Below are 27,123 nucleotides of genomic sequence, written 5' to 3' on the forward strand. Positions count from 1 at the left end.
CAGTCTGGTCTCACCTCACTGTCCAAAGCTGGTGCTGAGGCTCTTGGCTGCTGGGGTCCTGAGTTGTGCACGTCCACACCTTCCATGTAGATCCACAGTGTCCCTCCAGTTCACATTGAATTTCCTCTACCATTTTCTCCCTAACTCTTCCCTGAGGTTACACTCTCTCCACGTTTTTCTTTAACTATCTTCCCCTAGACTAGAGCAGTAAGCTCCCTCCGTATTCTGCCATGTTGGTGCCTCTCTCTCCCTCTGTCTTCCCTGCCACAGCACCCCTGTCTGCGGGGTTCTCCATGTCCTGATTCTGCCTGCTTCTTCCCATGGGTTTGACTTCCGTTCTAGCCATACCCACTCCCAGCACATCCTCCCGTCTCTCTCCCCATTTGGCCCTCAGTTCTTTGCTCTAGTTCATGGCTGCAGTCTCCTGGTTAATGATCTCTCCTGCCTTTGGCCAGTTCCCAGCTCTCCCCAACGTGGCTAGAAAAGTGAGGGCATAGAGGAGTTCTTAAGCAAATCTTTGCTGAATGACTAAGATCCAAGAGCCTTCCTAGTATGCAAATATCATCATGTTAACTTGATTTAAAGTCTTTCAACAAGGGGCCAGCATTGTAGCATAGTGGGTAAAGCCACTGCCTGTGATGCACTCGTTCCAGTCCTGGCTGCCCCACTTCTGGTCCAGCTCCCTGCTAATCAGCCCGGGAAAAGCAGCAGAAGGCGACCCAAGTCCTTGGGAGACCTGGAAGAAGCTCCTGGCTCCTTTCTTGCCATTGTGGCCATCTGGGGAGTGAACCATGAACCAGTGGATGGAAGATCCCTGTTTCTCTTTGTCTCTCCTTCTGTCTCTGTAGCTTTTTCAAATAAATGGATCTTTAAAAAAAGCCCTTCAGTTACTCATTTATTTTAGCATAAAACCCAAACTCACAGATCATTCAGGCTTTAGAGATCTCACCAACATCATCCCCCACAGTCCCCACTTCACCTGTGGCCTGGCCCTCCTGAGTGGGCGTCTGTCAGTGTTGTGCACCGCCTCTGTGAGAAGTGCAGTGGCTGAGAATGGTGTCCAGCTCTGGAGTCGGATGGAATGTGGTCACATGCCAGTTCCACCTGGAGAGAGGTACTGACCCTCTCTATGCCTCAGTTTCCTGATCAATAAAATGGGATGCTAGTTTTACCTGGTAAGCTTGTTGTGAGGATTAAATATGTGAATGCATATCAAGTACGTCAGTGATGCCTGGGCTTTGGGGTGGGCACGATTATCGGGTGTTCCTTCATTCTGCCAGAAATACCCTCCCGTGCCTTTATCCGACACGTCCTGCCCCTCCTTTAAGGCTCAGTCCCTGTGTCACGGCCTTGCTGACACCAGCGTCTGTAGCTGTGTGCGTCAGGGTAAAAGCTTAAGTTATGGAAGCAGAATGTGTGGTTTTAAATCCTGGTTCTGCTGTTGACTATTTCCCTCTAGTTTAACCTCCCTATGCCTTACCTTCCCTATCTGTAAAATTAAGATCATAAAATAATAGTACCTGCCTCATAAGAATCGCCAGGAAAAAAATCCCAAGTTTGTAAAACGTACCTAAAGTCTATGAAAACGTCCCTCACATGGGGCCTTGTTTTTTTTTTTTTTTTTTTTTTTTTTTTTTTTTTTTTTGACAGGCAGGGTGGACAGTGAGAGAGAGAGAGAGAAAGGTCTTCCTTTTGCCATTGGTTCACCCTTCAATGGCCGGCGCGCTGCGGCCGGCGCACCGCGCTGATCCGATGGCAGGAGCCAGGAGCCAGGTGCTTTTCCTGGTCTCCCATGGGGTGCAGGGCCCAAGCACCTGGGCCATCCTCCACTGCACTCCCTGGCCACAGCAGAGGGCTGGCCTGGAAGAGGGGCAACCGGGACAGAATCCGGCGCCCCAACCAGGACTAGAACCCGGTGTGCCGGCGCCGCAAGGCAGAGGATTAGCCTAGTGAGCCATGGTGCCCTGGGGCCTTGTTTTTATTAGCAGCCTTTCTGTTATCAAGAAGTAGCCACTGTAGTATTACCATGTCTTTGACATCTGTCCCTCCACATCTAAACTCCAGGTTATTTCAGTTCAAGGACAGCGTTTTTTTTTTTTTTTTTGACAGAGTGGACAGTGAGAGAGAGAGACAGAGAGAAAGGTCTTCCTTTGCCGTTGGTTCACCCTCCAATGGCCGCCGCGGCCGGCGCGCTGCGGCCGGCGCACCGTGCTGATCCGAAGGCAGGAGCCAGGTGCTTCTCCTGGTCTCCCATGGGGTGCAGGGCCCAAGCACTTGGGCCATCCTCCACTGCACTCCCTGGCCACAGCAGAGAGCTGGCCTGGAAGAGGGGTAACCGGGACAGAATCCAGCACCCCGACCGGGACTAGAACCCGGTGTGCTGGGGCCGCAAGGCGGAGGATTAGCCTAGTGAGCCGCGGTGCCAGACGGTGGTTTTTCATCATTTTATCACAAGCACATCCTTCGGTCAGGGGAAGAATAGGAATCGCTGGTTTGTTGATAGTCCCACTTGGACGCATTGCTCTAGGAGATTTTTAGGGACTTGGGAGAAGATGCTGGGAAGGAACAGTCCTTGAAGAGAGACCCTTTTCTTTGGAAGGGAGTGCAGACTGGAGGGAGCTGGTACTGCACATTTCACTTAGCAAGGGGTCGGGGAGGGGATTGTCTCCAAAGGCTTGCGACCTGATGCCCAAGACCTGAAGCTAGATTTTTATTTTTTTAAAAGATTTATTTTATTGGAAAGTCAGAATTACAGAGAGAAAGAGAGAGAGAGAGAACAAGAGTGCTTCTGTCCACTAGTTCATTCCCCAAATGGCCAGAGCTGGGCCAGGCCGAAGCCAGGAGCTTTATCTAGGTCTCCCATGTGGGTTTAGGGGCCCAAGTACTTGGGCCATCTTCCACTGCTTTCCCAGGCACATTAGCAGGGAGCTGGATCATAAGTGGAGCAGCTGGGACTCAAACCGGTGCCCATATGGGATGCCGGCACTGCAGGGAGCAGCTTAACCCACTGCGCTATAGCACCAGCCCCCTTGAAACTGGTTCCATCACATTGGCTCTTAACCAGCCGTGTGCTGGTAAGTGTTTCATAAACAGTTCTGCAAGAACAACACAGAGCCCTGATTTGTAGGGTTTGCTGGTTATCGTCATGCAAATACTCCCGCCATGGCCACCCTCAAGCTGCCATTGTGGTATTCATCAGTTAGAAAATTCCTCAACATTGATCGACAGCCACTAAGGAGCTGGCCCAGCCAGCACATCCCCGTGTCGATTTCTTACTTCAGTTTTTCCTTCCATAAAGTGGGACTCCCGCAACGTGAGCATCGTGTGTCCGGAGATAAGTGGGACCGGAGCGAGGAAACATCACGTGTGCGCACTCTTGTAGCCTTCTGTCCGCCGGCTGCGCTCATCCGAGGCCGGGATCTGTGCCCACAGTCTGCACTCACGGTGCAGCCTGCCCGGGGTTCTGCTCCCAGAAGTCTGTTTGGTTTTATCCTCCCAACTGGGGCTATGCTCTCAGCAGCAGACTGACTCAATTAGCCCTTCATTCCAGCGTCCAATTGCAAGTCAATTCCGAGGTTGTTAAGCAAAATGAGTGTGGTGGTATTAGCCTCGCGCTGAAGGACTGTAATCCGCATCGCAGTGTTGTTCAGCTAATAGTCCGCTCGAGAGACCGGGAGTAACAGGAGACGCGTCTCTGGGGGCCGGGGCCGGGGCTGCCAGGCCAGAGAGCTGCTCGGTCGCCAGGTTGTGTGCAGAGCTGGAGCCCCAGCTGGCCGCCCTGCGGTTGGCGCTTGCAGAGTTAGGAAGCCAATACTGCCAGACCGTTAACTTTCATGACCAGGAAAATTCTTCTGAAATTAGCACTCACTCCAAGCTGGATGTCATCGGAAGCCAATGGAGTCAGCCTGAGCCACCTTTGGAGACTGCCTCCAAAAAAAATAAATCCTTTAACTGGACTACAGGAAATAGCCAGGTTTTACATCCTTCTGTGTGTGCTGCTGAAGTCAGCGAGGCACACACGTGTGCGCGTGAGCTCCATTTGGAGGATGTGGCCCAGGCGTTCCGTTTCAGCACTGGGCACCACTCGGGGCGTCTTACAGAGGGCCTTGCTCAGGCGCAGCAGGGGCCATGCAGAGAAAATACAGCGGATCTGCAGCCTGTGCTGTGGGAGTCACCGGGGTGGGGGAGCCAGACCCGCAGAACGCTCAGATCCGGAGGTGGGACGCGGCTTGGGGACCAGCAGTGGAGGAGCAAGCTGGGCCTGCACACACCCTGCAGCCTCTGCAGCGTGCTGTGGACTTACACCATTGCGTCGGGCCTTTTCATACCCCTGCCGGTTCAAAGTTGTCTCGAAGGGGTGCGTAATGTGCTTCCCACGGGTGCTTGCGAACCTCCGCGATCTCACACTTCCCAACCTCAGCTCATTTGTGTCGTGAAGTGTGCTAAGGAAATAGCAGTCCTTGGGTGGAAGGGAGTGAAGACTGGACTGGGTATGTTGGCAGCCAACTTGAGGGTGAGCTGAACTCACAGGAAAACGCGGGCAGCCTCCCATGGTCTCCCCTAATTGCTGGAGAATTTAAATTCCCTCCAAGTGCCTCGGGCTCTGCCACAGAGGCAGAGCTGCTGTCTGCGGCAGTGACCTCAGGGGTGGCCCACTTCTCTTTCGGGATTCCTCTAACAATGTCCCCTTCAGACTGAAAAGGAGCCATTTGGCCAGCGAGAACCCCTGGCTCCCGGGTCCAGCCTGTATGCGGCTTCTTTCCACTTCTGGTCCCCATGACCTCTCGGTCACTGAGGGCTTCTGGGTGAAGTCCCCGAAGAGCAGACAGACGCCACCGTTGCTCAGGGCCCCTCCAGGTGTGACCTTCAACCGCAGGTTGGCCGCACCTGCCTCCTACCTGTCCCTGTGCCCCCCCCCCCCCACTAGGCTGGAACAGCTCCCTGGCCCCAGGCTGGAAGGTGAGCGAGGACTCACAAGGCAGAGAAGAGCGTTCGCCTTTAAGGCAGTAGGAATTCCAGGCGCAGATGGGCTGCAGGATCCTGTTTGGATGCCAGGGACATGCTTCTGTATAAAGTAAATATTTTCCCAGTGTGGCTCTCCCGTGAGTGTGTGGAGAAGCGTATTTCCTAAAGATGCAAATAAGTCTAGTCAGAAATAAATATTGGATGGCAACTTCAAAGCCTTCAGATTTCTCCAGTTAGAGGCCCTGAAGACTTCTCTCCAAATAAGCAGACGCACAGGTGGATGAGGGCTGGGGGAGGGGGCACTCGGGAGGTTGTGGAAGCAAATGGATGCCAGCAGTTTCCTAATTCATTGTTTTCCTGTGTATCTGTGTGTGTGCAAAACAGCTAAGCAGTAAAAGAATAAAGAAAAGTTAGCAACTGTCCAGAGGCTTAGGATTCTTCCTTCTTATAATGCATTTTTCACATTTTTAATTGACACGTAATTATAGAACACATTTATGGGCTACAGTGCAAGTGGACAATGCGTAATGATGATCCGGTTAATCGGCATAGCTGTTGTCTCAAACGTTTGGCGTTTATTTGTGTAGGGAACATTGAAAACCCTCTCCGTGAGCTGCTTTGAAAGATACAATCAATTGTTGTCAACCATGGTTACCCGGCTGGGCTACGAAGCACGAGGCATTATTCTCACTCCACAGCTGACCCCGGTACCTGTCAGCCGTCTTCCCGCCATGCCCCCGGCCCCCGGGCTTGCCCAGATGTAAAGCACATCTCCCCTCTTTCTTCCCATTGTAGGTCTCGCCTTGCAGATTTTTTTACCAACTGCCAGCCGGAGTCAAGGTCTGTTAGCAGCTGTCTGAAGGAGAACTATGCCGACTGCCTCCTCGCCTACTCGGGGCTCATTGGTGAGCTGGGGGGGCCGCAGGGGGAGGGGTCTGCTTTACAAATACCCATGCTTTTTCTGTGGGAGCCTGCAGACAGCCACGCACTGAACGCCTCCCAGTAACCCTTTGTGCTGGGGCTAGCCATTAGGCCCTTTAAGACTCGCCTGTAGAAAAAGGAAAAAGAGAGAGAGGGGGAGAGAGGATAATGGATGTACGTAAGGCCAAGGCAGGAAGCAGGGATGATTAAGAAGCAGGAAGACTGCAAGTTCTTAGTCCAGTGAGGCGTCCCAGTTGGGGAACTGACCACGCAGAACAGACGCAGGGGAGAGAGCCGCGTCGTGGAAGGAGAGAGAAGCCGAACAACACTAATTGAATTAGGGAACTTTGAAGAAAGGGAAGTTGGAAGACATTCAGTCTGGGCAAATCAAAACGCCCGTTTCCCAGAAATAGCCCTTTGGAAAGAAAACCCCTAACTGCTGGGGCCTTTCTTTCTTGTCATTGCTATTCTTGGTAATTCAGCTCCCGACGCACAAGCTGCAAATCAGACCAGACGTTCCCCCCGCCGAAGACAGATGTAGCAGAAACAGCGTTTGCCGTCTTTTGAGATCTGAGGCTTTAGAAGAACGCATGTTCTTGGCATTCGAGAATGCTGCAAACAGCAAGGCGTCGGCAAGGTGGAAGAGAGCCAGAGCCAGGCACACTTGTACCGTGGTAGATGGGGCCGGCGGGAGGAGCGGTGGGGTCCCAGGTACCGGGAGCAGCTGAAGGCTTGGTCGTGGGGCTTTGTCGTCGTCGGTGTCTGGGAAGGAACAGGTGAGGGAAGCCACAGCTGTCAGAAGCCGAGGGCTCAGCCGCAGAGCGCCTTCCTGCCAGGTGTCTGCGCCAGGGTCAACACCTCACCAGCAGGAGGTGTCACACACGTCGCCAGCAGGAGGAAGAATGACAGTGCAGACTAAATTCCTTGTCACCGATCTGTCTTGGAAAATTGGAGCCGATATGTAATGCAGGCACACTGCCGCTTCCTGGTGCACTGGTCCCTCCCAGCTGTCCTGAGTGACACCTTTTCCCAGGCACTTAGCAGTTCTGTCCACGCAACCAGTGAGGGCCCCAACTCAAGTCAGTCCTCCGAATTTGCTCTCAGTCTCTCCTCTCCTCAACTAGGTTATCTGTCCCTAGTAGGGATTCTTATCAGCCACAAAAGTGTGGGAATGCCCAAAGTAACTAAGGCCTGTTCATTGGCAAAAAGAAAAATGAACAGAGAAGTCCGCAGAAGAAAATGTTAGACGGCAGCCGCCCCTTGCCTCGCTGTGATGCCTGTGTGCACTCCATGCAGTCCGTGGCCTTCCAGGGACATCTGTTCATTAACCCCCCATGAGCTGCAGAGGCGCGGTGCTGCCTGCACTGCTGTGAGGTCAGGAGGAGGCTTGGCAAACCCTGCACACCAGGGATGGAGGGCACGGAGGGAAGGACTGGCAGGGGAATGCATTCCACAGACCAAACTGTATTTGTCTCTTGGGACTGGATCTCCCCTCCTCCCTAGTTCCTGGGTTGCTGGATCCCGGCTTCTCTGGCAAGCTCACGCTTGCCTATCCCTTTGCCCTCTGTTGGATCCACTGTGGCCCCCCTCACTCAGGCCCCGGAGTGCCTGTTTCTTTCTCAACCAAAGTGAGGAGCCCCCGCAAGGCTGTGGGTTCATGTTCTCATCCCAAGGTGTCATGGGTATTATGTAGTTTAAAATCAGTAAGGAAGGCGGGGCTTGGACAATATGCCCTTGATCCATGGGAGTTGACCACAAAAAGGTCATTTTTGGCTTGCAAACCCAATGCATCGTGTGGATTACTGACCACCTGTAACTTGTTCCACAAAATATCTCAGAAGGCTTCTTGGCAATGAGAAGGCCTTGTCTGGCGTGTGCCACCCACGGGAAGCCATTTGGGTTGCATTAAGCGTAAATGTGTTGTGTCTCTGCACTGGCACAGACCCTTCAGAAAACCACGAGTAGCACAAGATCGCGGCGGGAGGGACCACCCGGCATTTTGATGAGGACTCTTGAGGGTCCACAGACAAGAACTCCAGGAGCACTGGCTTAGAGAATTCTGCTCTTGGCTTCTAGTTCTTTTGCAGCTCTGAAGAGTTTATTTAAAATCAGCTGAGAGTCTGGTGGCCAGGTGCCACCTGTATCCACCTGTGCACCTCCAGGACATGGCGTGGGGGTGGGGGGCGACCCAGGGGAGGTGTCTGAGCTTCCCTGTGTGAGCTCTTCCGAGGGAGGTGGACTCCAGTCCTACGAGGGTTTGTAAGTATGTAAACCCATTTCTACCCATTGATGAAGATTAATGGTGCTTTCATGAAAACACAAAAGATTTGGCAACTCACGCAGTCCGAATTAATCCTCTCCTAACTCCGTGACATCCGTACCATTTGTGCAGGGGAAAAAAAAATACCCTAGGTGCAGCTCGAGGAGTTCTGTTGTAATTTTTTAAAGTAAACGTGTGAATTATTTTATGTGCTCAAGATAAATTGCCAAGAAAATGCACTGCTTAGCATAATTTCCCACTCGGCCGTCAGAGCGTGTCATTCTCCACGGCACATCCGCTGCGGTCGGAGGAGCATTCGGTCCCTTTCAGGCTCGGAGGAGCCCGCGCTGGCACGCGGGGATAAAATGGCGTGTGTTTTGCTTACAGGCACAGTCATGACCCCTAACTACATCGACTCCAGCAGCCTCAGCGTGGCCCCGTGGTGTGACTGCAGCAACAGCGGGAACGGCCTGGAAGAGTGCTGGAAGTTTTTGAATTTCTTCAAGGACAATACGTGCCTCAGTGAGTTTCAGAAAAAGAAGACACACACACACACACACACACACGTGCATTTTCTTTGCCAGTTCAAGTGGCGTGCACCTCTGCGTTTCTCTGTCTGATGCTGCCTCTGTTCTCGTGTTTTCTCTCTCCCTCTCTCCCTCTCTCCCTCTCTCCCTCTCTCATTTCCTGCCCCTAGTTCCTCTTCGCCACGCTGTGAAATGCAGTGGGGAACCAAGCAAGTAATGGACTGGGTGCTTCCTTGGCTCGGATGCCAGGGCTGCACATACCAGGGGTGCATCACGTGGGAAAGATGGTTCCACCCGCAGCTCATGTTGGGACCTGGGCAGCCAGTGGGGAGTCCATCCTGGAAGTTTGTGAAACCTGGGTGGAACAGAGTGTGGGAGGAGCTCGGGCGAAGGAGATGGGGCTCCGCCTCCCAGGCTCTGAGGGAAATGAGACCGTGACAAGCGGTAGTCCCTTGGGTGTTCAGGGTGGGCACCCAGGAGCCGCACCTCTCACGCCTGGAGGAGCTGGCACAGCAGCCAGGGGCTCAGGAGGCCGGTGGTCACAGACACCAAAGGCAGGCACTGCGGGGGCAGGGGCCCTGCGTGGACACAGAATCTCGCTTGGTACTGTGGTGTCCCAAGGCAGTCTAGATGCCGGGTTCCCAGAGGGACGAGGGTAGAGAGAAATGCACCCCATGAACAACGGGCTTTCATCAGCTCCAGAAGCCACGCCCCTCTTACGTGCACCCCTGCGGGCACGTAACTCGGGAGTTTCTGTCTTCTGTGGCCACCCCCGTGACAGGCGCTTCCCGTGTGTTCATGGTCATCCTATGGGGCAGGCGTGGGGATGCTTATTTTTTTCCCCCCACCAGGGCTATTTGGGTATTTGTAACATCATTTGCAGGCCATACAAAATGATCAAATGAAAAATTAGTCTGCTATAGATTTATTGAGTTTCGAGTCTCGCCTGTGGTTGCCTTGGCAGTGTCAGACCGAACGATTTTATTTACTTTATATGGCTCACGGGCTGGATGTTCCCACCCCTGCCGTACGAGGTATAGATATACCTGCTCTTGTCTCCAGTGGTCTTCCCAAAGAACCTAGCAGTATGATTGTGATATTACTGTTATTTTTTTTTTCAAAAATTTATTTATTTGGGCTGGCGCCACAGCTCACTAGGCTAATCCTCCATCTTGCGGCGCCGGCACACCGGGTTCTAGTCCCAGTCGGGGCGCCGGATTCTGTCCCGGTTGCCCCTCTTCCAGGCCAGCTCTCTGCTGTGGCCAGGGAGTGCAGTGGAGGATGGCCCAAGTGCTTGGGCCCTGCACCCCATGGGAGACCAGGATAAGCACCAGGCTCCTGCCTTCGGATCAGCGTGGTGCGCCGGCCACAGCGCGCCGGCCTCAGCGGCCATTGGAGGGTGAACCAACGGCAAAGGAAGACCTTTCTCTCTGTCTCTCTCTCTCTCACTGTCCACTCTGCCTGTAAAAAAAAAAAAAAAATTATTTATTTGAAAGGCAGAGAGACAGAACTTTCATCTGCCTTTTCACTTCCCAAATGCCTGCAGCAGCCAGCTCTGGGCCAGGCCGAAGCCAGGAGCCAGAAACTCCATCTGGGTCTTCCACATGGATGGCAGGAGCCCAAGTACTTGGGCCGTCTTCTGCTGCCTTCCCAGGTGCATTAGCAGGGGGCTGGAGCAGCCGGGACCTGAAGCAGGCACTGCAGAATAGGAAGCCGGGCAGCATAACCCACTGCCCCACCGTGCCCTCCTGAGACAGCTGGGTAATGCCGGTGTTCACAGGGACCGTCTGTGCTTGGTGGTAAAGGGCCTGTTGGAGCAGAACATCAGGCCCCAGGTCTGACTTCCTGGGGGGGAGGGCTGGATCCAGGTTCTAAGATCACTGAGAACCCCGCACTGCCAGTTTCTCCACGCTGCTTTGGCAGTGTGTCCACTGATGTTTAAAGAAAGAGCAACTTCCCTTGTGCACACACAAAGCTTTTCAGCGTTACCCTAGGATCTCATCATCATTTCTTTGTTTGAGTGAAAAACAAAACGAAACAAAGTCCTGTTTGCTCTCCGGGTGCCTCAGGTAACACCACTGAAATCAATCGCCTCAGTCTTCTTAAACATAAAAAAAGCTTTTGGGTTTTTAAGTGAAATAAGGATTCACAAAACTAGCATCTGGTATGCAGGCATTCGCTAAGACTTTGGGCACACCAAGGAATTGAACTTGGACCTCTTGCTTGGTCTTGAGTTTATGAAAGTAATGAGGCTACTTTAGAAAGTGGGAAGAAGTGGAATTGAAAGCTATGTTTAAGGGCCGGCGCTGTGGCGTAGTAGCACCAGCGCCCCATATGGGCACTGCTCAAGTCCTGGCTGCTCCACTTCCAACCCAGCTGCCTGCTGATGCTCATGGGAAAGCAGCAGAAAATGGCCCAAGTCCTGGAGCCCCTGCACGCATGTGGGAGGCCCAGAAGAAGCTCCCAGCTCCTGCCTTTGGCCTGGCCCAGCCCTGGCCATTGTGGCCATTTGTGGAGTAACCACTGATGGAAGATTTCTCTCTCTCTCTTTCAGCCTTCTTTCAAAAAAAGAAAAAGATATGTTTGCTTTGGGGCAGTATATTTATTTGACATCCACACTAGTGTTTTTCATAGTATGCATTTTCCCATGAGTTTATACGAAGGAGGGGAGATCGGCGAGGACCCCTCAATCTCTCCTTTCCGTGTGCTGTGCCTCACTGGCACAGCGCAGGAAAAGCAGCGGCCACGCAGGCATTGCAGGGGGAGCTGTACTCCCTGGCTGCAGCCCTTTTCCCTCACAGAGAAATGGAAGTCGCCCCTGCATAAGGACATTTTGGTGAAGGGGCGAGCAGTCTGGTATCTTACTCCTAACGATTTTTCAATAAAAGTAAACACATTTGTTGCAGCGGGGCCAAAGCCAGCCGGAGTCTTCGCAGTCGTTCCATTTACACTCTGTGTAGCAGAGGCACAGAGCACCAGACTGTCTTTCTCAGAGGCCCTAGATTAGAAAGACTTGGAATTTGTGAATTCCAACCCAAGTGGAGAAACACAGTGCCACTCCCCAGTTCCGCTGTCACAAACGCATCTCCTGGGAACAATTGCTTATCTCCTGTTTGGGGGTGTCCTTAAGCCAAGAGCTTTGCAGACACAGCTGGGATGGAATGGAGGTGGAGGAGAGATGCCGGCTACTCTGATGTGTGTGTCTATTTCAGGGCCCTCCCCAGGGTGCCTCCTTTGACGGCTCATCTGTCACCCACTTCTCCGTGCCCCCCACCTTGCTTTACTTGTCTCCAAGCTTTTCTCACCACCTCAGGTCTCGCACACTTCACTTCCCTTCCTCCCAGGATTCCGGCCTTTTGTGGCTGTCATTGTTATTCACTGCTGTGTGAGTGCTGTGTAGAGCAGTGCTGGGCACTTAGCACATTCCCACTGATGGTGACCGGGGCCGCTGAACTCCTACATGGCCAGGCCAACACACTGGGCAAGCACAGCTCATTTTAGCCAATGGCAGGAGATTCCTTTTTTATTATTGTTATCTAAAATTTTTATTTATTTATTTAAAATCCAGACTTAGGGAGGGAGAGACAGATCTTCCATCCTCTGGTTCACCCCAACATGGCTGCAACGGCTGGGGCTGGGCCAGGTTGAAACCAAGAGCCAAGAGCTTCATCTGGGTCTCCCACGTGGGTGGCAGGGGCCCTAGTGCTTGGCCGTCATCCACTGCCCTCCCAGGTGCATTAGCAGGGAGCTGGATGGGAAGCAGAGACACAGACTCCAGCCAGCGCTCTGCTAAGGGTGCCAGTGTCGCCGACAGGAGTCTCTTGAGTCTACATCTTAACAAGGAAAAGGAAGGTTTTCTTGTTGTGGTCCTGGGGGCCCCTAAAGACACTGGCCCCCGTGCACTCTGATGCATCAAGCCCTGTGACATTTGGAGGGGCCTGACTGGTGTTCTGTAGTCCCTGGAATCTGCTCACAGCCCCCGGAAATGGGAAGGTGTCGAAAACAAGCTCCCATTTGCAAACCTTTAAGTGTTACAATCTTAGAACAAAATGTCACTTCCAAGAGGCAGATTAGCCTGAAATTATTCTGTTTTGTGTGTTGCAAAATGCCAGCAAAGGATCCTCTACGAACAATTTACACATTCAGGCCCCAAATGGAGGAGTTTGATTTCTCATACAATGAATATGAAATAAAAAAAAAAATCCCTAAATCCAGGGCAAACCCCTGAGGACCTGATTAAAAACTGTTTTTTATTCATCTGGGGGAGGGGAACAACACACAACCAATTTACTCTTGCCATAAAAACAATCTAATCCTATGAAATTGTAATAAGCTTTTAAAGTTTTACATTTTAAACTTTTCATTTAAACAGGGCTGCTCCTATCTAATTATGCAGATTCTGTTTGGAAGACTGGGAGCAGAAAGGGAAAAAAAAATAATCTTACTTAAATTTTCACTAGACTTGCATATGGTTTGGGTAGGTTTCTCTTTTAAAGAAACTGTGTTTTTCCTGCCAGATTAGTATGAATACCATAGAGTTGCTTTGGTCTTTGGATCAAGGAAGCACTGATTTAAAAAAAAAAAAATGAGTTAGTTTGCTTCTGCTATAGAATTTTGACAGAGCACAAGGAATTTCTTGAGAAACCGGATGGTCATAGTCTCATGCAACAGTTATGAGCCTGTGTACTCCAAGGGCTGGAGCAATGAGTACTTCAGAGTGAGGCTCCTGGTCAGCACCAGGCACGCACGTGGGAACACGGTAAATATCTGTTGCATCTGGAGTACAGCTAAGTGTCCGGCTCTGTGTTTAATGATTGCATTGGTTTTTGGAGCACCTGACCCCTAACATTGGCTCTCTGTATGTGTAGGGTGGGTGGAGGGATAGGTTTCGGTCAGAGAAGTTCAATGCTATCATCAGGATTTGTAGTGTGACTCCCTGGCTGTGGCTGTCATTCACTGCTTGACTTTGAAATCGGATTTTGTCTTGTTTTACTGCAGAAAATGCAATTCAAGCCTTTGGCAATGGCTCTGATGTGACTGTGTGGCAGCCAGCTCTCCCAGGACAGACCACCACGGCCACCACCACCACAGCCTTCAGAGTCAAGAGCAAGTCCCTGGGGCCAGCGGGGTCTGAGAACGAAATCCCCACTCATGTCTTACCACCTTGTGCGAACTTGCAGGTGAGGACTGGGGACTGGGTCCAGATCCCCCGTGGGCACTCACTGCTGCGTGGGCGCTCACTGCTGGGGGCTTGCTGGCTCATTTTCTGAAATGTGTTTGGAGATTCTCGGAGCAGGCTGCTCAGGTTTGAATGCTGGAACTGCAGTTTAAACATACAGAGTGGAGATAGCAATGATGTTTCAAGCAGTGGCAAGAAAGGCAGGCTGGGGCGTGGAGTCAGCCATTGACTAGGGGCGTGGCTTTCATCAAGGCACCTGCGTCTGGCCCTGGTTTCTTCACTTGTGGAGTGAGGGGTCCCAGCAGGTGCATCCTGGATGTTATGGTTCAGGGGGTGGTGGAGCTGGTTGGCTGCTTACTTATTTCTTTATTATGCTGATCTGGGCTCCCCACAAAGCAACACCGAGGACTGTGGAGGTAAACCAGGGGCTGCCTTCTCTGTAGAGTGCCAGATGGGGCAGGCAGAGGAGCTGCGAGTCACCCCTACAAAGCTCCCCATGGGAGCAGAGTCCAGGCAGAGAGACTGAGAAACTGCTACAGAGCCACAGATACAAATAGTGGTTTCCCACCTCTAGTCAAGTCCAGCCTTTGCCTGCCTCTCTCGTGCCCTCCTGTGTTAACGGGGAGGCGGCGTTTGGCGAGACGTTACTTAGGTGTAGGTTCGCAGAGCCCCCTCACCTGCTGCACCGCTGGGGAAGCTGCTGTCACTGTGCTTTTGCTGCATCTGGCCCTGGATTTAACGAGGACGCCTGGGCTCAGAGAGGAGTTTCTGCTCGGGTCATCGTGGGGGGCGGTCACAGAACCAGTGCTGTGAATCCAGGAGCCTCACTCTTTCCCTGGGGGTTCCTGTCTTTTCTGGGGTCTGGGTGAGCTCTGCCTCCTGCCATCTGTGCAAGGGGACCCTTGTGTGACCCGGATGCCATGCACCGTGCTGTCCCCTTGTAGAACCTCCCTTCTCCCGGCCCCCCCCTGCCAGGGGTCAGCCCCCCTGAACTCTCACCAGAGCCGCTGTCATAACCTACAGCCCACTGTGTTTGCTGGGGGCAGCGTCTCCCCTCTTTTTGGATTCCTTCGCTCATTGAGGCTTTGGCCTCTCTCGTGGGTCCTCACCCCTGGACTCACTCTCAGATACACACACAGAAAACTAAGGAGGAAGCAGAGAGGGAAGGCAGCAGCCCAGGGCCAGCCAGACGTCCGCAGCATTATCTGAGTTCTTACCACCCCCTAAGCATGGTGTGGAGAACACCAGGAGGAGGCGGTGGCTTGGGGCTTCCTGTGGCATCTGACAGCTCCATCCTGCTGCAGGACCCCAGTCTCAGAGAAGGGAAGTGAGTGTGCAGAGAGAGACCCCAGCCAGGGGGAGGCGATGTGGAGCCGGGCAGGGAACTGGGCTGCCGCTTCATCTCAGTGCCTCATCCCAGGGCAGCCCTGGTTCCCTTCGGGCTCAACTCAGAGACTCCGGCCTCAGTAGAGGCAAGTGACCGTGTGAGAGCTAGCACCCAGTTAAGGTGGTGATGGCAGCAGGTGTGGATTCTGCAAAGCATGGGTGAGCCCTGGCTACAGCATTCCCACGGAAGGCGGCTATGGGGACAGCCTGTCCATTAAGTCCCTTCTGTGTTCAGGAACTTCGTGCAGACAGATCTCAAGTCACTGGCAGTGAACTTAGAATAGCAGGCCAGATGCGGCCTGTGCACAGCTTTGAAAAAATCAGGCTGAGTTAATAGGTGACGTTTCAGAATAGTCATCCATGGGATGGGAAGTCAGTGAAATTCAAGTTCAGGTCCCAGAAGGGGTCCCTTCTTCCCGCCCCCTCCCAGCTCCTGATCGTGTTTCCTGGGGTCCGACGCTCCTTGGCGTGGCCATGAGGCCACTGCTCTGCCTCCAACATGGGTCTGGCAAGCAGCCTGCCCTGCCTGGAGGACTGTGTGTACCACCCCAGGGTTGCCCTGGCAACGTCAGGGAACACACACGCGCACTCTATCCCCAAGATACCGTGCCTTTCCTCTCTGGATTAGCGGTAGCAACTCTGCCTTGTAAACAGAGGGGCAAGAGTAAGAGGAAAGCTGGCTGTTTATCTCAGGGCTGCTGCCACTGAGGCTCTCGGTGGAGGGGGTCGTGAGCTGTGGGGCTGGCAAAGAAAGAGGTGGCCAGCGCTCTACCCAGTGGTAGACCCAGCAGCCACGGATCCTGAGGCCAGCTTCCTGCTCCCTGGGAGGTCTTAAGAGTTCCTTAAAGCCTTACCTTGTCACTCAAGATAGCCACCTGCTTGAGCCCATGTGTGCAGATGTGAGACAGGGGATAAGGGCCCAGGCTTGGCAGCCACGTGTGTGCCCAGCTCTGCTCTTGTTCTTCCTGTCCTCATGGTCTTAGCAAGTGTGCCAGCCTCGCTGAAGAGCCTCAGCCTCTGTGGGTGTGGCCTCCTGCAGGTGAGAGGATGACCTGGGGCACAGTGAACATTCCAGAATAGTGCTTTAAAATGTCCCATGCCATCCCTGTCTCAAGTCACTTGGCCACATGGACCCTGTTTGGAGAGGAATGGTGATGTGCCTCGCTCGGGGGTGGGTGCTGGGGAGCTCTGGGGTAAGCCGGCACGACAGGTGCAGCTCCGTACCTACCTGCTCCTGTCACTCTCCGTAGCAGCCCTGTGCTTCGTGTGTGGCACACTTCCCTCCCTTTGGCAAATGAGGCAGCTGTGGCCAGAGGGACTGGGGACTTAGTCAGAGGCACAGGGTGATTCTGAGAGCTTGGATTTCCCACCCTGAGGCCAGCATGCTTTTGCCTTGTTCTTGTGACACTGGGACAATGACAATGGGGGCTCTTCCTTTGGGTCAGGAAAGAGGAGGAGTAAAAATGGAAAAGTGGCCGGCGCCGCGGCTCACTAGGCTAATCCTCCGCCTAGCGGCGCCGGCACACCGGGTTCTAGTCCCGGTCAGGGCACCGGATTCTGTCCCGGTTGCCCCTCTTCCAGGCCAGCTCTCTGCTGTGGCCAGGGAGTGCAGTGGAGGATGGCCCAAGTGCATGGGCCCTGCACCCCATGGGAGACCAGGAGAAGCACCTGGCTCCTGCCATCGGATCAACGCGGTGCGCCGGCCGCAGCGCGCCGGCCGCGGCGGCCATTGAAGAGTGAACCAACGGCAAAGGAAGACCTTTCTCTCTGTCTCTCTCTCTCACTGTCCACTCTGCCTGTCAAAAAAAAAAAAAAAAGGAAAAGTGCGGGGTGGGGGGGAGAAGCTGGTTTTGAGAGCTGTGTGGCCTGCTCTCTGCTGAAGGGCAGTGATAGAAATGAGGGCAGCAGGAACCAAGCTCACATATGTGAGTCCTTAGACCGGGTTGGTTTGTACCTCAGTCCCAGGAGGTAGGGGCGGGGAGGACCGAGAGCTTGCCAGTAGAACTTCTCACGGCGTGATGACCTCTTAGGGTGACCTATGTGAACAGCTGGTCATTTGAGGCCAGAGGATGGGGGCTGGTGGGGGGAGGGGACCGTGATAAGCAACGGGCCTTCACCCCAGGAACATCATCCCTCCTGCTGATTTAGGACTGGTGCCTGGGCTTCGGGCTCCCGGGAGACCCATTGTCCCCATCTCTCTTTCCCTTGCCTGCCCGGCTGTCTCCAGATGAATTACCAGTTGCCAGGGGGTCCTCAGGACGGGCTTGTTCCAGTCACGTGTGTCATTACTCAGAATAGAACTGATTGAAACCAGCTTGGGATCCACTGGTAACAGATTCGGAGGAAGGCACTGTCTCTGGCAGCTGGAAAGTTCAGTTCCCTTGAGGTGCACCCTCTTGTAATATTTTAAAATACACAATAATATGAGAAATCTCTCGGGCACTGGAGGGTCTGTCTTAACATTTGAGATTGATTTCCCCCTTGGAAGGGAAGAACTAAGAGTGAACATTTTCCAAAAGTCTGCCTCCAAGTGTAATCTTCCACATGCCCAGTGCCATTCAGCCCGGGGGCCGGGGGCCAGGGGCCGGGGGCCGGGGGCCGGGGGCCGGGGTGTGGTGAACCCAGGGCTCGTCTGTGGTCCCGAGGAAAAACTCGGCTTCAAAGAAGGGAAGTTGACGGGCTGGTATGAAATGTCACAGAAATGTCCAAGTGCTCGCCCCCTGAGGTGATCAAATACCAGGTTTTGGGTAACCCGCCAAGCTCGCATGTCAGAATTAATTGGCAGTCATATTAGTAATGAGCATGACGCAGGCTGTGCTATTGTTGGCATATTCCTTTGACTTGTACAAAGTGGTCACGTGAAAACAAAGAGATGGATAATTCTACCAATTACTTCATCTCCTGTGCCCTTGAGTGGTCTGGTGGCTGGGCAAAGCTCAGGGTATTTAAACCAAATGGACTGTACTCGTCGCTTATTTAAATATCTTGGGGGATGTAAGTCAGTGTTGGAGAAAGTTCTTCTTTGTGTTGCTGTACGCTGCTTAGCAGTGGGGACTTGCAGCCCTGACTGTGATGTTTGTGGACCTCCGATTTCCACGGTCAGCTAGAATACAGCCATTCTTGGTGACAGTGGGAATTGGTTCCAGGCCCCCCTGCAGATGCTAGAATCCATGGATGCTCAAGTCCCTGTATCAGATGCTGTAGTATTTGCATGTAACCTACCCATATCTTCCTGTATAATGTAAACAGTCTCTAGAGTACTTAGAATACTCAATGTAATATGAACACTAAGTGAATAGTTGCTATACAGTAATGTTTAGGGAATAATGACAAGGAACCAAAAGTCTGTACACATTCAGTACAGATGCAATATTGTTTTCGACAACCTTCCATTCAGGGTTGGTGGAATCTGCGGCCAACAGCACAAGCTGCATCCAAAGTCGCTATTCTTTTTGTGAGCTGGATAAAACCCAAGTGTAAGGACACGTGGAGGACCAGCCCTGGTAGATCTCTGGTTCAGGTCCCATCTCCTCGTCCTGCTGGGATTTCTAAGGCAGTGTTCCAGAAAGCAACCAGCGAAGCAGCTTGCCCAGTTGTAGAAGAGTTGTCCACACGGACAGCCCCTGTGAGAGTGCTTCCTGCCAAGGCCAGTGGGGCAGAGGGCTACTGTCTTCCCCCTCATACCCTGTACACAGTGTGTTACTTGGCTTTCCATCTAGGGCTGCACTTTCCCAGCCTCCCAGCGAGGCCTCCACCCATCTCCTTCTCTTCTAATAGTAGACTCAAGCATGCAGAAACACTTACAGGATGTGGCTGGCAAGGTGGAGGGTGCATGTAAGCTTTTAATTCTTACCTGTTCTGCACTGGTATACTGAAAATAACCTCTATTTCAATGATCCTACCCCTTACCCATCTCCCTGTGGCCCCAACACTCATCGGACCCACACAAAGTACCCTTGTTCCAGAAGGGCCAGGCCAGATCAGACATGATTTAAAAACTCATGGCCAAACTCCAAACATCTAGAAGAGGCTGAGATTATCTCAGCCCACTAAACACTCAGGACCGTGCTGGCCGGGACCAAGTGAAACTTTGAAGTGTCGAGTTTTAAAAGGAGAGCTGCCAATGTGTGCGCTGTAAATCATTGGTGCCAGCAGACTGACCCCATTATGTCAGCTAATCCTGGAAATACAGGAGGTAAATTTAAATCTTCTAGCATGAAGCACTTAATCAATATTCTAAATGTTTTTCTTGCAATTTATGCCTGCCGAGCAATGGGGCGCTTTGGCGTCCCGTTAATCTTCTATTGGAGAAGAGGTGTTTGTGAGTGTGGCTGGGTGGTGGGGTGCCTGGTGGGAGGATAGGGGACTGGAAAGTGGGAGTGGAGAGGGAGAGGTATTTCCACCCCAGGCCCTTGGCTTGGGCTAGATGTTTGATTGCCGCCTCTGACTACACCCCTGTCTGCACGGTGGAGCTACTCAAGGACACTTTCTCCGTGCTGTCCTCTTAACTTGTGGTTGACAGCCTAGGATTGGGTTTGCTGGAGCTTTGAAGTTGGTGAAACCCAAATGAAAGACCTGGCTTGCCTCCTATTGCTGTGTGACGTGGAGCACATTTCTTACCCTCTCTGGCTGTATAATGCAAAATACTGTGTGTCCTTGTGAGGATGAAAGAGTGGTGCAAGTAGGCAGAGAGCCAAGCATGATGACCAGGTGACCATGGCGCTCAGCGCTGGCCACCAGTGTCATTGTCCTGAGATGCGAGAAAGCCTCACCCCGATGCGGTGGCCGTGGGGCCGGGAGCAGTGGAAGAAGACAGAGACAGCTCTTTACATTTTCGGTCTCTTAATTCGTAAGAAGGGTTTGAAACAAATGTTATCCTGCCAGTTCTAAGATATGTCATTGCAGGAAATCGCAATGAGAGGAGGGGAATGGGAGGAGCGTGCATTGGTCACCAGACCAAGAAGGAAGGGAAACCAACACAACAAAGAAAGGACCAGGCCCTGAGGGATTAGCATTGTTCCAGCTTCCCCCTCTCTCTGCCCGGAGGGAGCCTCCTGGGAGCTTCGTCTTAACAGCCTGCTTCTTGGAGCCCTGACTTGGAGCTGCCACACTGGTCAGATCTCGCTCCAGCCTGCTTACCGGGGTGGGGCTGTCGGCCGCATCGCTTTAACTAAGGCTGACACTGGGAAGAGGAGACACAGTCGTTAATGGGAAACGCTCTTGGTTGCAGAAAAGGTGGTGTGTGCGGACTGCTCCTGCCTTGTAGCCCCAAAGCCCGGGACTTGGGAGTCTTTCCCGTATCTACACTCCAGCCATCCACTTGGCTGCCTAATATTTATCTTTAAACTCATGATGAGACATACTTACTGATTCACACATGTGAGCCTTTGCACGCATGTGATGCTGTTGAAAACATGTGACATCATGAATTCACTGTGTGGGCTCTGCAGATTAAAATAAGCATGGAAACACTAAAAACAGGAAAGGAAGTTTATACGTCACCCAGAATAATGCCATAGTGGTCTGCAGACTGCACTCTGGGAAACTATAGTCACATTCTATGATCGATCCCAGACCAGTTAGCTTGAATAACTTGTGTCACCTCAGCTTTGTCTGCTTTGCCATTAATAGAGCAAATGTGCATATAGCACTTCCCAGAGCCATCCTCATGAGGTCAGAACTGGTATTATTCCATTTTTCAGACAAGAGACCCAAGGAACAGAGGCCTGATCAGCAGAGGAGAGACAGGAAAGTAGACTCTCCCTGCCATCTCTGTGTTTATTTTTAATTTTTTAAAGATTTATTTATTTGAAAGAATTAGAGGTAGAACCAGAGAGAAAGAAAAGTCTTCCATTCACTGGTTCATTCCCCAAATGACCACAATGGCCAGGGCTGAGCTGATCCTGGCCAGGAGCCAGGAGTTTCTTCTGGGTCTTCCATGTCTTCTGCTTTCCCAGGCCATAGCAGAGCTGGTTGGAAGAGGAGCAGCCAGAACTTGAACCAGCACCCATATAGGATGCTGGCACTGCACATTGGGGCTTTAACCCACTGTGCCACAGTACCAGCCCCTGGATGTGTTTTAAACAGCTACACTGCATTACCTGAATCAGAGTACCTTACACATTCTGTTTCTGGATAACATTCTTCATCACTATAGATTAAATCTGTCCTTCAATGCTTGTTGAACATCTGGCAGATTGAAGTGTCAGGCTGGTTCATAAACTAGCATAAAGGAAAGTAATGATGCTTATGCGGATACCAACTGGCGTACCACAAGACAACTCAATTCTGACGCTAACCACTTGGAGCCATGTCAGACTCCCCGAGTTAAGGGCAGGTCCCCAACAAGGCAGCCTCCACTCTGATTCCAGCTGCACTTGGGGGTTCCTAGGCCACCTGCATTTCTGACCATCCGATTTCAAGTTCAGGAATTCCCATAACCCTTTCAAGTTCAAGTCATTAGAACGACTCACAGAGTTCAGGAAAGTGCTGTACTTAGGCCGACAGCTTTATTATAGAGAATGTGAATTGTACGCAGTCAAATGAAGAGATGAAAAGAGCAGGGTCGGTGGGGCAGGGGCTCTCAGTCGGAGCTTCTGTGCCCTCTCCCCATGGAATTAAAAAAAATTTTTTTAAGGTTTATTTATTCAAAAGGCAGATCAGCTCAGAGAGGGAGAGAGAGGGAGGGAGGGAAGGAGAGAGAAAAAGAGATCTTTCATCACCTGGTTTACTCCCCAAATGGCTACACCAGCCCAGTCTGGGTCAGGCCAAAGCCACAAGCCAGGAATCCCATGCAGGGGTCTCATGGGGGTGGCAGGGGCCCAAGTACTTGGGCCGTCATCTGCTGCCTTCCCAGGCACATTAGCAGGGAGCTGGATCAGAAGCAGAGTGGAGGACTTGAGCCAGTGCTCCAGTATGGGTTGCCAACATTGCAAGCCGTGGCTTAGCTCACTGTGGATGTAGCCGACTGGCCCCAGCATGTTGCCCTGCGCTGTGTTCACCAGTCACGAGGCTCCACCAAGCTCAGTGTCCAAAGTTTTTATTGGTGTTTGATTGCATAGCCAGTATTAATTGAATCGCTGGCTCCAGGACTGAACACAGTCTCCTCCCCACTCTCTGGCCTCCTGTGGCTCAAAGTCCCCATGCTGTGACTGATCCATGGTTGGTTTTGTTGGTTTTGCTGACCCATGCACACCGGGCTGAACCAGGGGACCCAGGCATTACAAACGCACTCCTATTACTCTAGAAATTCTTTTTTTTTTTTTTTTAAACAGGCAGAATGGACAGTGAGAGAGAGAGAGAAAGAGAGAGAAAGGTCTTCCTTTTGCCATTGGTTCACCCTCCAAGTGGCCGCTGCGGCCGGCATACCGCGCTGATCTGAAGGCAGGAGCCAGGTGCTTCTCCTGGTCTCCCATGGGGTGCAGGGACTAAGCACTTGGGCCATCCTCCAGTGCACTCCCCAGTCACAGCAGAGAGCTGGCCTGGAAGAAGAGCAACAGGGAAAGAATCCGGCGTCCTGACCGGGACTAGAACCTGGTGTGCTGGCGCCACAAGGCGGAGGATTAGCCTATTGAGCTGCGGCGCCGGCCTCTAGAAATTCTTAGGATTTAGAGATTCTCTCTCTGGAACCAGGAACAAAAGCCAGTAGAAACCTTTACTGCACAACGCCTTATCAGAGCTGGTTGCTTTAAAATAGAATTTTAATTCTAACGCTCTACTGTGAAGCTTCCCCTAAGGGAGCTGGTTGGAATTTGGAGGCCTCACTTGGTTATCACTGGTCCCCTGCATCCCACCTCAGCGGAAAAGTGCTCTGAGGGGCCTGAGTTAGGCCTTGCTTTAGGGGCCTGTTTTCCAGTGGCTTCTCTGGCCTCCTCTGCCAAGGTGCAGTAGACTGGAAAGGTGGAGTGGTGGTTTTGAGATGTGTTGAGAGGCAGCCCCTTCTCCATGGGAGTCACTCGCTGCCTCTGGCGTGTTTGCCATAGGCGGGCCACACACCCCTCTGCCAGCCTTGGTGACTTCAGGGATGAGCGTTCAGTGGTAGCTCTTGGCTCTGAATGGGTCAGGCTTACCCATCGTTGGCACGGTTGGCATTTCGATTTGGGTAATTCCCTGTGACAGGGGTCTGCCCTGTACCCCTGGCCCCTTCTCTAGATGCCAGTAGCATTTTCCCCAGTTGTGACAACCAAATCTGTTTGCGACATTGCCCAATGTCCCTTGGGGACAAAAGTGCCCCCAGGTGGAAATCACTGCCCAAAGCCTCAAAGACTTACTTTTCCTTCCTCTAAGCTGCCGCCGCCTCAAATGTGAAGGAGCTAAGGGAAAGGAGAGAACACGGTACAGTGGCCCGAATCTTTGCCAGGTGGTACAGGAAAAACCTGGAGAGGCCTGCGGTTACTACTTATCTCAGCCCATTTGGGCTACAGAACAAACACCAGACTGGGTGGCTTAAGCCGTAGAAATGTACTGCTCATGGTTCCAGAGGCTGGCAAGGCTAAGATCAAGGGGCAGGCAGATTGGGTTCTGGGTGGGGGCCGTCTTCTCCCTGTCTTGTGGAGGAGAAAAGGGTCTCTGGTGTCTCATCCTCTCCTAAGGGTGCTGATGTCATCATGGGGCTCGAGCCTCAGGACCCCGCCTCCTAATACCATCTCATGGGGGGTTAGGGCTTCTGCATAGAAACTGGGGAGGGACACAGGGCTTCAGCACCTGTGTTGGGAAATTTCAGTCTTCCCCTGGTGATACCAGTGTACCAGTAATGGCCTCGGACAGTATCACAGGGGACATTGACTTAGGCTCACCACTGGCTCTCGTCGTTTGGGGACCTGCCGGAGTCTACAGTCTTCTAGGGCCCCGCACCGTCACCTTCTTGTGAGAGATAGTTGTTGGTTGGCTGGTTGGTTGCTTTTTTAGGCTTTGTGGGAAAGGACCACAGTGGATGGAAGTGTTTAGACCAAATCCTGGGAGGTTCCTCCCACCTGGATCTGAGGAAGGGGGAGTTTCAGAGGGGTGGGATTGAGGATGAGTAGAACAGTGCCATACATGTTAGCACTGAGTCCGTAGCTCACACGCTGAATCCAATGACTGTGGAAACTTGGATGCCATTGCCTAGACCTTCAGTGGTCTTGGGGCTACATGTTTCCTGTGACATTTGGTTTATGGTCTTTGGCAGGGGGTTGGGGGACATCATTTCTGTGTGATACTGAATATTTTCTAGCACCCACTGTTGTGTGTGTCTCATTAAAAAAATATTTGAATCTTGGCTACACCTAGCACTTCCTTTGCATAATGTGCTCCTGCCTGGAGTGTGTTTGTTTTCAGGGAAAAATGAGCTGTGGGGGGTCTTCCCCTAGCAGAATCACTAAGCGGTACAGCCCCCCTCCCTGCCTCCCTCTGCCCGCCTGGAAGCCTCATATGAGGCAGAGCTCTGGACCGGGATTGCCAAGTGGCCTCGGGGCCTTTGTGGTGGGCCCAGCTCCTCCCAGGGTGGAGAGACTGCCTTCCTCCAGCCTAAAGGCCTCGGCTCCAGGTGCCAGCAGATGAGCTCAGAGGGGAGCCGGGGAGCCGAGCATCCCAGATCCACCCACGCTCACCCTGGGAGCAAAGAGGCGGTTGTGGAAACTCTTTTTGGGGTAATTGCTGTTGCGCACTTCCAAAGCCCATCAGCCAGGAAAGTGCCAGAACTTGGAGCTCAAACTTGGAAGTTCCTCTGCTAAGGCTGCTGCTGTGTTCCCGGTTACGTACTCAAAGCCCACTGGAAGTGGAAGGCTTCAGGGTCTAACGGGCACCAGCCGTCATGTAGATAGCATCACACATGTAAGCGGCAGGTGCTTGGTAACTAAACATCTCACTTTGGGCCCAACACAAAGAAACTGAGGCTAAATGGAGTTGCCAGTTGCCCTGATGTGTTCGTCACAGCACATCTGTATTGAAATGTCACACTGTATCCCGTGCAGTTGTGATGTGCCAGTTAAAAGCTGGGAACACAGTCTCACTGGGGGGAGAGATTGTGGGAAAATGATCAGCGTAACTGCAAACCTTAATTCTCAGTGTCACCGATACGAGACCTTGAACATAGCTCTTGGTTAGTTGTGGGGTGCGAGGGACGTAGGGAGAGGCACCTGCCTCAGGACAAGCCGTTGCAGCAGCCTGCAGGGATCAGATGTGGGGCTGCCTGGAGCAGCTGTTAGCAGATGTGGACTCCTACACACTGAGTCCGGTAATGATGTCTTTGTGAGTGGCATGTCTGAGTTGTTGCCAACTTCGGTTCCACGTACTGTCAGGATACCAACTACTGTAATTTAGGTTTACTGTATCACCACTAAAGGGTTTTTGTAATTCACCTAAAAAGTTGTAATAGGCTTGAGCATCTTTGGTATAGTTTAATAATATAGCATTTTATGGCTGGCTGTAAAATTTCAGATTATAGTTTCAGCAATTGTGCAATTCTGTTTTATAGTTTAATAATTGTTCAGATGAAGGAGAGTATAAAGATCCTAAAAACCAATTTAATGACTTAGAAAAATAGCTTTTATCAGAATCTGCTGCTCACCTTCGGTGAACCCAGGTGTCACCTTTTCTACAAAGGCGGGTCATGGGATCTGTTTTTCTCAACCACAGCGTAGCTGTGTCCACGGTGCAGTGTCTGAGTTACAATTTTCCTCTCGTTACTCCTTTCTCCTGCGTCTCCTCCAGCTGGAATAAACCTATTTGCCAAGCTCAAGGTAAACGGCATCCAGACCAGAGGAGCCTTGGGTCCAGTAGGCAGTAAATTGGTTCTCCCAAGAAGGGTTTTCGTTTTTAGACAGCCCCTTAATCACACTGCCTCAACCCCAGCTCTTAATTCTAAAAACAGTCCCTTATTAACACCTGTGAATAACTCAGACCTCATCATTCTGTGGAATCATTGGCAAAAAGGAGAATGCTATGTTACATTTGAATTATATGTTGTCATTACAAACAATAAAAAAATTGTATGCCTATAGCCCTGGGAGAAGGCACTATCTTATATTAGCATTGACATTATAGCCCGTGTTATATTTCTGGAATTTTCCCAGGGGTGTGTTGCCCAATAGCTAAAGTCACTCAGAGATGGTCCTGGGCCAGGTACACATACAAGGTGACCTGTGTAGCTGTGGGGCACTCCATGGGGGAAATTTTGTCCCAAGCCCCTGGAGTGCAGTGAGATTCTTGAGAAGACTGGCTCTGGCTCAGAGCCCTGTTTCATTTACACAGAGATGGCCACCAAGGAAGCCCCGTGTGGCTGAGCTCTTTCCTCTCTGGAGTGCTGTCCAGAGACCTGAGACTCGTGACCCCTTACCACCCTGTGCTACAGGGTGGGTGGAGAACAGGGCTTTCCTGACGCCAGGGTCCTCTGGAGAGTGGAGGCAACACCGTGGATTATCCACAGGATACTAATTCCAGGATAAGTGGCTCCAGTAAAATCCAGAGCGGGATCATCTGTTGTGAGTGGGAAAGCCATGCGTTAGGGGAAGCCAGGCGCGGGATGCAATGGTTTGACCATGATTTGGCTCCTGAACTCAAGGAGGACTTTAAACCCTTGAGTCATAAGTTAATGCTGCTAACAGGGTGGACTCTTCATCCAGTTGTGGTCTTCAGGGGCTGGGCCTGGAAGGTGGGCCTTGGGTCCTTGGGGGTGTGCCCTCTGAAGGTAGCTCACTGTCTCTGTCCAGAGTTATGAAAGCTGAGTCAGGCCCAGCCACTCTCTGCTTGCTGCCGTCCTGCCTCCTCTCCACAAGTGTGGCTCCATTACTGTCTGCCCCCATCAGCAGGCAAACAGCGGGGCCACCAGTCTTGGACTGCGAGCCTGCAGAACCCTGATCCTTCTTCATAGCTTAAATAGTATTTCCTTGCAGTAGCAGAAAGCTGCC

General features: G+C 52.1%; 1 protein-coding gene across 16 annotated transcripts in view; it reads left to right on the plus strand.

The window, feature by feature from the left end:
- The window catches only part of GFRA1 (GDNF family receptor alpha 1), a 232,134-nt gene that overhangs the window by 186,225 nt on the left and 18,786 nt on the right, over window positions 1–27,123 (plus strand). For all 16 annotated transcript variants that reach the window (XM_089313980.1, XM_089313977.1, XM_070057165.2 and 13 more), the window contains 3 exons: window positions 5,761–5,870; window positions 8,534–8,668; window positions 13,672–13,853. In XM_089313980.1, the coding sequence (XP_089170106.1) occupies window positions 5,761–5,870; window positions 8,534–8,668; window positions 13,672–13,853 (427 nt within the window). The remainder of the gene's footprint in view (window positions 1–5,760; window positions 5,871–8,533; window positions 8,669–13,671; window positions 13,854–27,123) is intronic.

The sequence above is a fragment of the Oryctolagus cuniculus genome, chromosome 15 (genome assembly GCF_051225735.1).
Source record: "Oryctolagus cuniculus isolate XC-2025 breed Fujian yellow rabbit chromosome 15, ASM5122573v1, whole genome shotgun sequence".
Lineage (NCBI taxonomy): Eukaryota > Metazoa > Chordata > Mammalia > Lagomorpha > Leporidae > Oryctolagus > Oryctolagus cuniculus.